We start from the raw sequence: 14,576 nt of genomic DNA on the forward strand, positions 1-14,576 counted from the left end.
GGGAACAATCCCTTTTGAGCAGATATACTATATTTATTTTAAAAGAAATAATTTCTCCCCCCAAACAATTACCTTTGAAAAGGAATGTCATTTTATACTCACTAAAAGTATCCTAAAAGAGGAAGGAAGGGGGTCTGCTCTGCTTCATAAAAAATATAGACAGATTAGCTCTGCACTCCTGCTGTTACCTTCTACTGGCGACAGTAAGTCTATGCAATGGAATATAGTGTCTCCTCTATCCATGTGAAGTGTACAACTGGAATATCACGTTATCATTAAAAAGACCGTATGGAGAGGATAAGGAAGGGCCAAAATACAAATGAGGCTAGTATATTTATTTTAACAAATTCACAACCAAATCTATTTGAAGATAAACAGCCCCTAATTTCAACAGAACATATGGCTGAGTAAGCACTTGTAGGTTGCCTTGTGCTAAGCTACATATTCAACAGAACAGGAACCTATGCACTATTTACACTATACTACGCTACATCATACTATACTACTGGAAACTTTGTTTTCAATAATAATGTAGTTGAAAAGGGAAAAGGCAGTAGAAATAAAATCCATCCTTCAAAATTATGTCTTATTCCTGTCCTGATACTTCAGATAAAGTAGCAAATAGAAAGCAGGCTTAGGATAAAGACTTGGAAGTTTTCCAGAGGTTTAGCTTGTGGCAAGCATTCTCTCTCTCTAGCTGAATTCATGGAAGTTATATATTCCAGTCATATAGCCAATTCTGAAGCATTTTTACAAGTAGCTAAACTATAATATGTGTCATCTTATCACACAATTCTTCCTACATACGGGCTAAAGAAAACTGCATATGCTTGAAACAATATAATTTTATAACCTGATTAGTTAGTCTGCTCACCGATTCATCCTTCTGTTTCATCTGATACCTTCATATTCCAGAATGGTATGTCACTGCGTTAAAATGTTTGCTAGACTGAACTGACACTGAATAGTTAAACTGAGAAAGAGTTATTGCGCAGGTCATAAAATGTTCTTATCTGACAGTGATGTACTGCGCATGATTCACACATTCCAGAGAGAGAGCTACTTCTGATCTTTTGTCCGGCTGCCAGGAAAACTGGTAGACTGAAATTCTTTTATCAAAATGTAACAATTAGTTAGTTTTCTGTTTTATTTCCATTTATTATTTTTGTATTAAAGTTTGTTTATTAATTAGAATATGCTTCCCCAGAATCTTTATTTTCTTTTTCTTCGCACCTTAAAGTATATGCTGTTGGAAAACAGCCCGATCCTAGACCTCATTTTGTTCAGGGTGAAATCTTCCCCTGACATGGTATTTATTTAGTTCATCTCATCTACCTATATTTTCTCATCTGTTGTAATCCAATTGTTTAACTACCTCATGAAGATCAAGAAAAGGTTAGACGAATTATAAACTGATGGCCTATTACCTTGCATGCATAAATGAAAGATACCAAATTCAGGACTCTATGGATACAGCCTATTGCTCCTTTCCATTTATAAATGAAGCAAGCCAATTTCAACCTGACAATTAATAACAGCATAATCAAGGGAACTCACTCATCTGCTAATAAAAAACTCAGGTATTGATCTGTGTGGGCAGTAAATGAGTTTTGAAAACAACACTGAAATATATAGGCTTTCTCTGTTTCACAAGTTCTGTTGTGGGACAGAAAACAAACAATCCCATAGGTCACTACATGCGTTACAGTCCTTTGATTTTTCTCAATTGGGGGAAAATACAAAAGTCAAAAACAACTCCACATGAATTGGGGGGGGGGGGAGAGAAAAAATGCTTCATTGTCACTGCATGCATTCTCAATGCCAGTTTCAGCTGTCTTTCCATTAAAAGCACTAATAGCAAAGGAACACTTGATAAAGGATACGAGTCTCTTTGATGATGACATCTCTAGTGGCTTGATGGAAGACCATCTGGTAAAACACATAAATGATTTGGCACACAAACTCATCATCTTCCTGCTGAGCTATAAAAAGAGAGAACGTTATCCTGTGTCATATTTTAAATCACTGACTACAAGCAATCTAAGACACATGAATGTATAGTACCTATCTACACATCTTACTAAAACTAGGAATAATAATTTTTGAAAGCATATTTAATGAACACTGCACCTAATTACTTATAAAAGAATGAAGTTTTAAACTATGTTAAATTTATAGCAGTGGCAACTTTCTTCAGATGCAGGTGCCCTCTCTCTTTAGTTAAGTACCTGCTCTCCCTGCTTCCTTTACTCATACAAACACAGAGATCTTATATTATATCTCAGTGCAATCCCAACATACATTTTCTTCTCCTCGGGCAAGAAAACACACCACAAATTATCTAAAGAAGGAAATATATTTCTTGTTCCAGAATTTCATATGACTTCCACTGAGAAAAACAAAAACATCATCTGTCTTGGTCAATCCAGTTTACTTCAGTTTGGAATCAGTTATGAACTGAATACAGTCCATTCACTGGTTTTCTGTAGTCCAAAAAAATACCACTACCATGTCATTATTTAAAATTTAATTTTAAATCAATTTTGAATGAGGCAACTGCTTTACAGAAAAGATGGATATTTAGGACCGTATCATGATCCTACAAAAGAATTAGTAGTCCCACTTATGATTATTATTCCAAACCTCTTCCTGAGTAAGTGGGACTGTACTGGCCCATCTTAAGACTTCTGCTCAACTCAAAAACACCAGTGGACTCCTGAACAGATTATTAATCCCAAGAAAACATTCCCTGAAGCATCTTATTTCTGTGCCTTCCAGATCTGTAGTTCTAACTCCATCATCGTTCTTGTGGCTTTTACACAGATGAGTCTCACTTGGGACATGGGTATGCAGATATCTCAATAGCTTGGGACAGGTCTTCCCCAGTTGTCCTGCTGGGTCCTAGGCACTGATCCCCATCAGTCTTTAAAGCTTCCTTGGCTCTTCATTCTCTGCATATGACTGCATCATGGGTGCAGGAATCTTAAGAGTAAAACTATATTTTATAACTTAAAATTCTAGCCAACATTTTGTTGTGCAAAATAATACACAAAATGTACAAAGGAAAGTAAAAAAATAAACTAATGTCTTCCTTTGCCAACTCTTTTCACTGTTTTTTCTCCAAGATTATGCCAGTAATATGGATTTGGAACACAAATACTTTGGTTCTATGCCAGCAAGAGAATCATAAATAGTGGCAGTTAGTCCTCATCTATAAATCACACCATATAAAAACAGGGCTGAAATTCAAATCTCAAAATTTCAGATACAATTGATGCCTTCTTAAAACAAGATGGACCAAATTAAATTGCATTTTAAATTCTAGGCTGTGAGCACTCAACCAAGCCTTAATTTCTTCTAAAAATTGTTCACTGCACAAACTATTTTACTTGCTAAAACTCAATCTCATTATTGGTGTGAGATGGGATGAAACTTCCTAACGCTGTACTAAAACCTTGATTCCAGCACAGTATTGCCAAATATTGATAATAAAAATTGGGGAACATTAAGTAATTATTAATGCATAATGAGCAAACACTCAAAAAGTAGTGTGTAACACTTGCTACAAACCATTCAGTAGTTCAATAAGTGCTGGAATAATTCCTGATTTAGCTAGCAGCGCTGCACAGGAATCATCCATTGATACAGTCCCAATCATTATCACCACTTCCAAGACAAGATCATCTTCTGCTGAACCTGGTAAATTTAATAAAGCAGTTATATTACAGCACCCTACTGAAATGCAAATCTCTTTGCTCAAAGACTTTTACAGCATCTCTCAAAATATGAGCAAACTTTGTTAAATTATAGGGACACTATTATTGCTACCCTGACATGACATGCTGGCTCAGCTTTCAAGTATCACTCAACATGAACACTGAACATAAAATTATGTCATCACAACTGTTGCACCAATTCTTAAATAACCCATTTACAAATACAGTACTCTAGATTAATATAAAATTTAAATCATCCTGCTCTGTGTTCATTGTAGCTTTTTGAATGATTAAATCCATGAACACTTCAAAAATAATTATTTTTCTCCCCCAGTCTATCCATTTCTGCACCTCCTTAATTTGATGATTCAAACTCAGTCATTTGGAAACTAAAAGAAAGAAGCAGGGCTGGTCAGACTGCTCCAAGAACAGAACATTCCAGGGAACACTGGCACATTTTGTTTTACTCCTAGATCATGCCAATCCAGCAATTCTGTGTGTACATTTTTTTGGAATAGGAACAGATTGTCATGCTCCAGCTACAATCTGGCCAACAGCCTCTTGCAGGAAGCACAAAACAAAATGATAATGCATGGCGACATCATGATGGCAGACCTGCCCTTATATTTGCCTGACATCTAAATTATATGTTGCATTATTTGAATCATGATACATGTATCATCACTTGTCTCCTTTGTCCTCCCTGAGTCTGGCCCCAATTCAAATATGAACTATTTTTACTTCCAGAAGGTTTACTTCTGGAAAGTCTCTGGACCACCCCCAAGATGACTGGAAGCATAGCTGGAAGAAAAATAGAATGTTCCAGTGTTCCCCAGAACATTCCATTCTTGGAATGACATGTTTTGCATATAGGTAGAAGGAAGCTTGAATTATTTTATCATTCACGTGGCTCAGTAAAAAGTGATTCATGATTTATTTTAGTTAAACACATGAGACAGGATTAATATAGGAATCCCTCCTAATCCATCCAAATAGCTACTCTCCAAATAGCTTCCTCTGACAGCACAGGTTGTTTAGCTATAATTGTGGCTCTTCAAGTGGTCATCACTGAATTTACATATATTTACATTTACACCTGCACATGTTATCATTTGGAATATTTTAGGCAGAAATGTCATCTTCCTCTTAGCAAGCACTCCTTCAGATTAATCTAACCTCTTCAACCAATGCAAAAAAAAGTTTCTATATGGACATTTGGATGAATTGTATGAATGCTCAGATGACCACCCAATGCTGAGTGAACATTCAAAGTCTGGAACATTTTCAACTGGGAGGTTAGGAATGAAAACATGTATATTATTAAATTATATTCATCCAAAAGTAAATCAAAAATAATATAATCCTCAAGTCTCTTTGGATAATTTTTAACTACTCAGATTGCTAATTTCAATGTTTTTCCTTGTTGCACATATAGCCGAACAAGCATTTTAGCATTCTTTGATTTAATGTGGCCTTCCTTGATTTTAAGCAGGCCTTTGATTCAATATCCAGGATCACCCTCTGGGAGAAATTAAAATGCACCACTATCAATAAACTCCTCCTCTTCCTCATACAAAAATTGTATGCCAATTCCATCTTGAAAGTGAGGTGCAATCCCCAAGGGACTTTAACCGGCCCGGTAAGGGTACAAAAAGGGGTACGGCAGGATTGCATCCTGTCCCCCTCCCTCTTTAACTTCTATATTAATCCCCTGCTCTATATCAATCCCCTTCCAGAACCCTGATCTCCATCCTCCTAACATAGCACAATGCAAAATTCTGATTCGCCTATATTTTGATGATGATGCTATTATTTCACAAACACCTGTAGGACTGAAGAGAGCAATTAGGGCAACACTTGGCTATTGCAGGCAAAACAAGTTAGGCCTTAACTTTGATAAATCAAAAATTTTAGTTTTTGCTAAACGACCTAGCTAGCCAATACTCCTGGAAAATAGAAGGACATAGTTTGGAACAGGTTAGAACATTTAGATACCTTGGGGTGGTTTTCCACTCGCAAGGGACATGGAAGGCACACCTGGATCATACATTGCAAGCAGCCAACAGGTCCTCAAATGCAATTAAATACTTCTTTTACACGGGCAGAGGACAGTTAGTACCTGCTGCCTTAAAACTTTTTGAGGCCAAACCAGTGGCGCAAATTCTATATGGGGCACAAACAGGAATCCTTGCAAAGAAAGAGTTGCTAGAAACCATACAAACCAAATTCCTGCGAGCCATCTTAGTTGCACCCAAAGAAATTCCAAATGCCCAGTTAAGAATTGAGACAGGGATGCCTCAAATTCAGGTAAGAGCCTGGAAGATGATGATTATTCATTGGCTTAAAATGCATTTCTTTCCAGAGGGACTGGTCCCCACTAGTGTTGACTGACAACTTCCCCTCCCCCTGGAAACAGGCAATTGATCACAAGCTGGGCTCTTATGGGCTCTCACTGGTATTCTTAATGTCCTTAGGCTTTGACCAAGCAAAGCAAGTAGTAATCAAAAGAATAAAGGACATGGAGTTCCAAGAAGAACTAAATAGGTTGCCTCTCCACAGTAGGGACAAAATCAAACAGGGTGTGTGCGAATTGGCAAGATATCTTAATGACCTGATCCTCCCAAAACAAAGAGTAGCTTTCTTCAGAGCCAAATTTAACATTCTTCCTTCAGCATTCCTCCAGGGAAGGTATAAGAGAATACCAATAGCAGAACGGGTTTGTATATGTGGCAAAGAAGTTGAAGATATCTCACATGTTCTATTCTACGGTGAGCTATATAGAGTTTATAGGTCTGCATACATTCTCCCCTTATTAGAGATTGCCACTGCAGGGAGGGCAGCAGTGGTGGGTTTCTGCCGGTTCACACCAGTTCGGACGATCCGGTTCGTGACCAGACCCAGAAGTAACCGGACCCAGAAGTAACTTTGGGAACTGGCACCGGCTCTGTCGCTCGATCGCCCTTGCCGTCCCGTCGCAGCTTGCTTGCTCCTCCACCCATCTGCACTAAACTAGGCTAGCCCAGCCCGCCGCTCACTGATTGGCTGGAGTCCAGCCAATCAGTGAGCAGGCTGGAGGTGACCCGTTTAAAAGTATGACGCCAACGGCCAACATTCCTCCCGAGCATCATGCTTGCTGACCGGGTCTTCCATTTCAAAACTCCCTTCGCCTTCCAGGAGCTTGTTGCTTCCCTCAGGTAAGCAACTAAGCGTGAGGGGGGGCAGTGGGAGGCTAGCTTCCATGACGCGGGCAGCGGGGGCGGTGAGGGGCAAGCTTCCGCAAGGGAAGGTCTGAAGGCCTTCCCTCGCTGAAGCCACGGGCTGGCGGGGGTGGCGCAGGTGGCAGGAGGCAAGCTTCCGCGAGGGAAGGCCGAAAGCCCCCCGCCCCCCTCTCCAGCCTCGCCTGGCTGGCTAAGCCTGCCAGGCGACCTGCTTAGTGACAGTCTTACCTGTCCTGCTGCCTCTCTGCCTGCCTGCTTCCTGTTGCATCCATCCATTGCATCGGAGTGCTGCTGATTCTGCCTGCTGGTAAGTGACCTGGTTTTTTTTTATTTTATTTTTTAAATGTATTTTAAAATAATATTTTATTTATTGTGCATAGAATTTTTTAAAATAATTTTACTTAAAAGTATTGAGTATAGAATATTTTAAAATGGTTTACTTCAATTTATTGTGTGTGGATTCTTTTTTTAAATTGTCTTAGACTATTTTTAAAAAGATTCTATCCAAAATAAATTAAACCATTTTAAAATATTCTATACTCAATACTTTAAAATGTATTGTGCATAGCATTGTTTTAAATCGTTTTATTGTAATTTATTGTGCATGGAATATTTTTAATGGTTTCATTTTAAATTATTGTGTGTGGAATAGTTTGAAATGGTTACAGTATACTCTTCTTTGTGCAGCCCATTCATTGGAGTCCGTGATACTGAAAACTTGCAAGAATAGTCATCTTCCTTCTGTAAGTAGCTCTTTTATTGTTTTTGTATTTATTTTAATCTTATTGTAGTTCATCCATTAGGGCAAAGAATTCAGTGACATCGTCTTGGCCACTCCCACCCAGTCACATGGCCGGCAAACCACTCCCAGTCACATGGCCGGCAAACCACTCCCAGTCACATGGCTGGCAAGCCACTCCCACCCGGTCACATGGCCAGCAAGCCACTCCCACCAGGTCACATGTCCGGCAAGCCACTCCCACAAAGGAGGCCACACCCACAGAGTAGGTTCCAAAATTTTTTGAAACCCACCACTGGAGGGCAGACAATTTTTACGTAGGCTTTCTCCTCCAGGACACAAACCCAGCTACCATGTATGCAGTGGCAAAATTCCGTGTTGCTGTAATGTCCACAAGAAAAAAATTGGTTACAGAATTATAGTTGTTATCTTGTACCAATTATTTGGACATATCTCTAACAATTTCTGGACCATTGTATTTACTCCCATACCTATTGGCTTTTCACGTATGTAAACCAGGGAGTGACCCGAACAATTTGAGAACATGTATGTTATTATCCACTTTTAATGTCAATACTTTTAAAATATATTTTAATGTCAGTACTTTTTTAATATATTGTAAAAAGTAATGTGTATTGCTGGTATTTGACCGTAATAAAGATTTATATTATACGATTTAATATTGTATTTTTATCAAAATTCTTTGTTTATATGTATCTTTTCTAACTGTGCTCAAATTGGCAGTTTAGTTTTGAATATCTGAATACCAATTCGTTTGTGCTGGTGGATGACTGCAATAAAAGTATTACAAAAGTAGATTATGAGCTGCCTCTAGCAAATGAAAATGACAGATAAATAATGTGTGTATAATAAATAAACCAGAGTGTAAAAATGTAATTTCTTGAATAATATAATTTCTTGAATTAGGTAGATTGGGATGTATTCACTGTTGCATTGCAGTGTGCAATGTGGGAAACAAAAGACAGCACTGTGAAGCATGAGCTGATTACACACCACCAGATGAGGAAGAATTAGCTCCAAGATAGAAAAAACACAACTTCTGACAAAGGATGAAAGCCTATGTGTTTCTGTGTGTGCACGCATGCCTTCAAGTCAGTGTTGTGAAATCATTATAGGGTGTTTAATTTATTGAGTTTGCTCAGACTAAAATTGGACAAAATCCTCCATCTTCCTTTGGCATAGTAATATATCGGGTGTAAAGTCCTATCTGTTTTTCTGAGGTTGGGTTTGTCTGTCTGGAGAAGAAAGTATTTATCTTACTGAAGTCCTCCTCCAGTAAAAACTTTTCTTTTTCTTTTTTAACATAACCAATACAAAAGGTGTCCATGGAAACAGAAGATGTTTTCTGACAAATTAATACAATTTTGGAGAATTTCAGGATGTATCCAAAGCAAATAAAAGAAAATTTTAAAAAGTTTACAAACATTGTAAGGAAAAAACAAAATATTCTTAATAAAAACAATGTAAATACAGAAATGTTCCAGAAACGACTTCGCAACTAACAACAGAAGTTTGCAATGTTCAAAAAGGAATTAAAATGATATTCAATATGTGAAGTCAATAAAGTGGTATCTTCTGATAAAAAGCTAAAGATACAGACCTGGCTTTAATTTATCTTTCAGATATGGTACCATTTTGTACTCTTTTAACACAAGTTCCCAGTCCAAATCAGATAAGGTCAAATTAGCCAATGTTCCTAAGCATTCTATCACAAATTCCTCCTCTTCATCATTAGATATCTGAGCAGCCAGATCACCAACATAATCCTAAACAAAACAAATAAAGCAAGATTTGAGAGATGGAAAAGAAGAAACATTAGAAAATCAATGACAATTACTGCATTAACTCAACCATACTTTTTTTTCAAAATCATTGCTAGGTTGATGATTACAGTGATAAGAAATATTTAATAAACTGCTGTAATAAAACTGCTGTAAACTAATTAATTCTATTGTTATAAAACTGAATTGGCCAAAAATCAGTTTATAGTTTTGTACTTTTTTCAAACTCAATTTTCTCCATTCTGGTGTGACTTGGATAAAAAAAATGAAATACTATTTACTACTTTTAACTGCTGCTTTTTCTGGATGGATGGCTCAATTCTGGTGATATATTTATTATATGTAATTCAGTTTATATGCACTATTTTAGCAATTTTGTTAAGCAGGTCAGTTCTTATACTTACAAGGAATATACAGTGTGCTAATATTGAAATGACTGCACACCTGCAATGGTATTCTCTGAGTTATCACCTGTGTGTTCATTCATATGGGATTCCATACCTGTGCAGAGTTTATATCAGGGGATTTCTTTAGATGAGAAGATTTTAGGTGGGAAGTCTACCCCCTGAATATCTTGTAGGTGGGGCTCCAGATCTCCTCTATGTTTCTTAGGACAACTTAGCAGCATCAGAAATACAGAGTGCATGCTGGTGTAAGCAAAAAAATGGCTGGGTTGTGTAAATGCACTGATGGCTGTAGGAAGAACAAAGGCTACAGATAAGTGCCTGTTATCTTTCATAATAATCTTACCTAAAAGGCGAAAAATCAGATGCCAATTTTAGGCCAAGATGGAACAGCCTATGTAAAGGATAAGTATGATCTTAAGTATTCCGTCAATAATATTTCCACAATGAATAAAACTGGAAATCTCATTCTCAACAAATAGTTGAGATTGTCTTTGAAAATCTAACAAATCTAACAAATATGCAAACCAGTTTACATGAATGGAAATAGAATTGGAATGGTTGGAATAATACCCCCTTTGAAAGAAGAGAGATTTTGAGCACAAGACCACTTTGTTGGAACAGAATTAAAGATCACCCTAAAGAGTAAATAACATTTCATTATCACATACAGAAAGATTATCATTGCAGTTAAGTGGAGATCAACCAAAGATTTAAACTAATTTTGTATGTGGCTAGCTTGATACATTCCTATCAAAAGTCAAAGGGCAGACTGGAAGATAAAGATTAGGAACTAAACTTTTGGGAAATAAAAGATGAGAGAGAGGGGGAAAAATGATATATGCTGTAGTTTAGAGATTGCTACAAAGCACATAGGCAATGATAACAAGCAAGGATAACACAGCTATATTCTTCTGAGTAAAAATTAATTGGCTAACCAGATCCAGTGGGCATATAATAGGGGTTATCTAATTGAAAGATTCAAAAACTCTAAAATCAGATAAAATTTTGTATATACTGTAGAAATATATGGTGCAAAATCAATGTAGAGCTATCACAACCTCCAAGACGTGTTGAAATCATAGGTTAAATGAACCATGCTGCCTCTTGCAGTGTTTGTAGGTTTCAACAATGCAGTTTATCTGTATTCTGGGATAACATAACTTTGCCAGGGAAGATGAAAGTATGACATTCAGAGGCACCCTGAAGTCACAAAGATCCACACTAGAAATTGATGCAGAAAGAGAAGAAATTTGGTGGATCAATGAAATGTGAAAGAAAGCCAAAAGAAATTTGGCAGAGAAAGTCTGCCAAATTATTATCTAGCCTGTGACTAACAGTATGATTAACAATATGATTAATGAGAAAGTATGAAGGGTGGTGCAGTGGCCAAAGGTGAAAATGCTTGAAATGTTGAGAGTTTAGTCCTACACAGCAACAGATGTTTCTTTATCAGGGAGGAAAGAGAAAATATCTGCAGAAGGGTAATAATAAAATCACTATTACAGATTATTAAATGATGACACCCTAATTTTTCAAAGGGCACATGTACATAAAAACCAAAAATGTTAAATTAGTTTTATAATTGCTATAGTTAATAATTTAGTATCCATGCATGTTCAGTTAAGGACATCAAAAAATGTATTTTGTAAAATTATTGACAATTATGAATTGGAGTAAAGGTGCTACAATATAACAAGCCCTTAAATTCCACACGCTTGTGCAATTCCAGTAGAATTAAGACATATGCAATCATTTGAGAGGGATCATTTGTTATGTATAAAATAAGTTTGCTTCTTCCAATATCTCATTTCACAAATTTAGAACTTGAAAAGATGAAAGCCATTATACTTACAATAAATAAAGATTTAGTTGGTCCATCATGTTGAGATATGTTTCTAATCATCTTCATTAACAATGGGTCCTTGAATTTCAGTGCTCTTTTCATCAGCATCTTCAACCCATTTCCTGAAAATGTAAGAATATAAATGAAAAATGTACAAATCAATTAATTATGCTTCCAATTTCACAACTGCGACCATAAAACTGATCTTTTTATCAAAAATGATATTAAGGTAGGCTAACATCTTCTTATGAAACTTGTTTGAAAGTATTTTTTTGAAAATTATTTTTAAACAAACAAAAACAAACTAAAATATAAAACACATACAACCTTCTTCCATTTCATATAGCATGTCATTTGGTTACAAGATTTTGTGCATCCTTTCCATGGTTACCACTTACAATTATATATCTAATCACAAATTGTTCATTAGATAAACATAAGTACATTATTGTTGTATGTCAATTTTTCAACTGTAATTATTATTCCTTAATTTTAAACAAAACATTCTAAATATTGAATCCATATATAAAACATCATATTGCATCAATAGTTCAACTCCAATTATTATTCCTACATTTTAAACAAAATATTCTATATATTGAAATCATACATACATTCCATTACATCGTTCTAATCTGTTTAACAGTGCTAAACCCTTATAGTATTGCATATATAATTCTATTATTCTTAAAATATAAAAAGTTCTCCCACTTTTTCCATTACCATGATTTTTTACCTAACCATTGATAAAACAAATCCTAAAGCTTGTAAAACTGTTCATCTTCTTGTTCTCTAATTTCAAATGTCAATTTACTCATTTCCGCACACTCCATAATTTTTGAATAATTTCCTCCTGCGTTGGTATTTTCTCATTTTTCCAATTTTTTGCAAATACAATTCTAGCTGCTGTTAAAACTTTTACAATCAAATATTTCAAGTCTCTATTATATATTTCTGGTATAATTCCCAATTAAAAAGTCTCTGGTTTAAAGTCTGTATGTTTTTGTGTCATTTTCTCCAACCACGTGTGGATCTTAGTCCAATATCTTTTAGCTTCTGCGCAAGTCCACCACATATGGTAATATGAACCCGGTGTCTTATAACATTTCCAACACTTTTCTGATTTATTCTTGAACATTCTTGCTATTCTTGTCGGGGGTAGGTGCCACCTGTAAAACATCTTATACAAATTTTCTTTATATGCTGTTGACATTGTCATTTTGTAATTTTGAGACCACAATTTCTGCCACTTCTCTAATTCGATCCCATGCCCAAAATTTCCCCCCCAAGCTATCATAGTTCCTTTAACTTGTTCTTCTTATAACTTAACCTCTAGTAAGTGTCCATAAAATTTTTAAATTACTTTTTCATCAGTACCCATCAAAATTTTATCTAACTCAGTCATTTTATCATAAAAACCTTCCTCTTTACGGTCCTTGTCATATCTAGATTGGATTTGCACATGTGAAAACCAGTTCATCTTTATACCTTCCTTTTCCAGTTCTTGCATATATTTAAGTTCACCCTCTGCATTCAATATTTCACCATATCTAACTATTTGTTCCTTTTTGTATATTATTGCGTATTAAAAGGCTTCAATAGTTGATAGCCAGACTGAAATTTTAAAATAATATTGTCTTTTAATCTTCTCCCAATTTAGTAGCAAGGCCCTCCGTAGGTAATGTCTTCTAAAATATCCCTGTGTTTTAGTTCCCTTGTACCATAAAAAGGCATGCCATCCCAACAATAGATCATGTCCTTCAAGGGTCAATAATCTGGTATTCCTTAGTGTTATCCATTTTTTAACCCACATCAGACTTGCTGCCTGATGATATAATTCCCAATTGGGCAGGCCCAATCCTCCTCTTGTTCTTGCATCTTGTAACAATTTTAGTTTTATTCTTGCTGTTTTCCCCTGCCATATGTACTTCAACACTATTTTATTTAAGTCATCAAAATATTCCTTCCCTAGTCTAAGTGGAATCGTCTGGAACAGATATACAATTCTAGGTAGAATGTTCATTTTAATTGTAGATATTCTCCCTATCATTGAAAGTCGTAGATTTTCCCATTTCTTCAGATCCATCGTGATCTGTTGTTTGAGTTTATAGTAGTTGTTGTCTTTAAGAGCGCTGCATCTTGCTGTTAAATATAGCCCCAAATATTTAACCCTGTTCGTAACTTGCATCTCCAAGGTTTCCGCCAACTCTTCTTTTTGTCTTGTTGGCCTATTCTTTGTCAAGATCTTCGTTTTGTCTTTATTTATTTTTAATCCTGCTACTTTTCCATATTCTTCTATTCTTTCTATCGATTTAGGTGCTGTTTCTAATGAATCCTCTAGAATGAAGACCAAGTCATCTGCGAATGCTTGTAGTTTGTATTCTTCCTTTTTGATTTTCATTCCTTTTATTTCTTTTCCTTCTCTGACATTTCTATTTAAAACCTCTAACGTTAAGACAAAAAGTAATAGTGATAATGGGCAGGTGTCAGCCTCTGCTTTGCTACTTGCTTTCGGCTGCCATTGAAACGTGGAGGGGGGTGACGTGGTATTTGGGAGGGGAAGCTTTCAGTACAGGAGTGAGTGGAAAAGGGAGGTTTGTTCTCACCATCTACTGTGCATGCTGCAGATAGTGGATTTGCCGCCAAGGCCAACTGTCCGGCATACCAGCCTGATGATTATGTGCACTTTTGCCTCAAATCTTGCTTTGCTTAGCTGCTATCTACTCATAACTAGTAAAAGTACTCTTAATTTTGAAAAATGGAGTTGAGTGGTTTCTTTCTTGGTTACTGAGGGAGGCTGCCTTGACAGCAGCCTTGTTTCGTCCCTTTTTTTATTTCAATAGACTCCGTC

The 14,576-nt window shown here is 36.2% G+C and overlaps 1 protein-coding gene across 1 annotated transcript in view; it reads right to left on the bottom strand.

Annotated features, from left to right (window-relative positions):
• Nucleotides 1-14,576, bottom strand: part of KIFAP3 (kinesin associated protein 3) — an 85,591-nt gene that overhangs the window by 18,252 nt on the left and 52,763 nt on the right. Inside the window, exons 13-16 of the mRNA XM_081947352.1 lie at nt 11,735-11,847; nt 9,295-9,460; nt 3,571-3,696; nt 1,884-1,982 (exon numbers count right to left, since the gene is read on the bottom strand). Coding sequence (XP_081803478.1) covers nt 1,884-1,982; nt 3,571-3,696; nt 9,295-9,460; nt 11,735-11,847 — 504 coding nt within the window. The remainder of the gene's footprint in view (nt 1-1,883; nt 1,983-3,570; nt 3,697-9,294; nt 9,461-11,734; nt 11,848-14,576) is intronic.

The sequence above is a fragment of the Natrix helvetica genome, assembly GCF_964273705.1.
Source record: "Natrix helvetica genome assembly, chromosome: 3".
NCBI classification, from domain to species: domain Eukaryota; kingdom Metazoa; phylum Chordata; class Lepidosauria; order Squamata; family Natricidae; genus Natrix; species Natrix helvetica.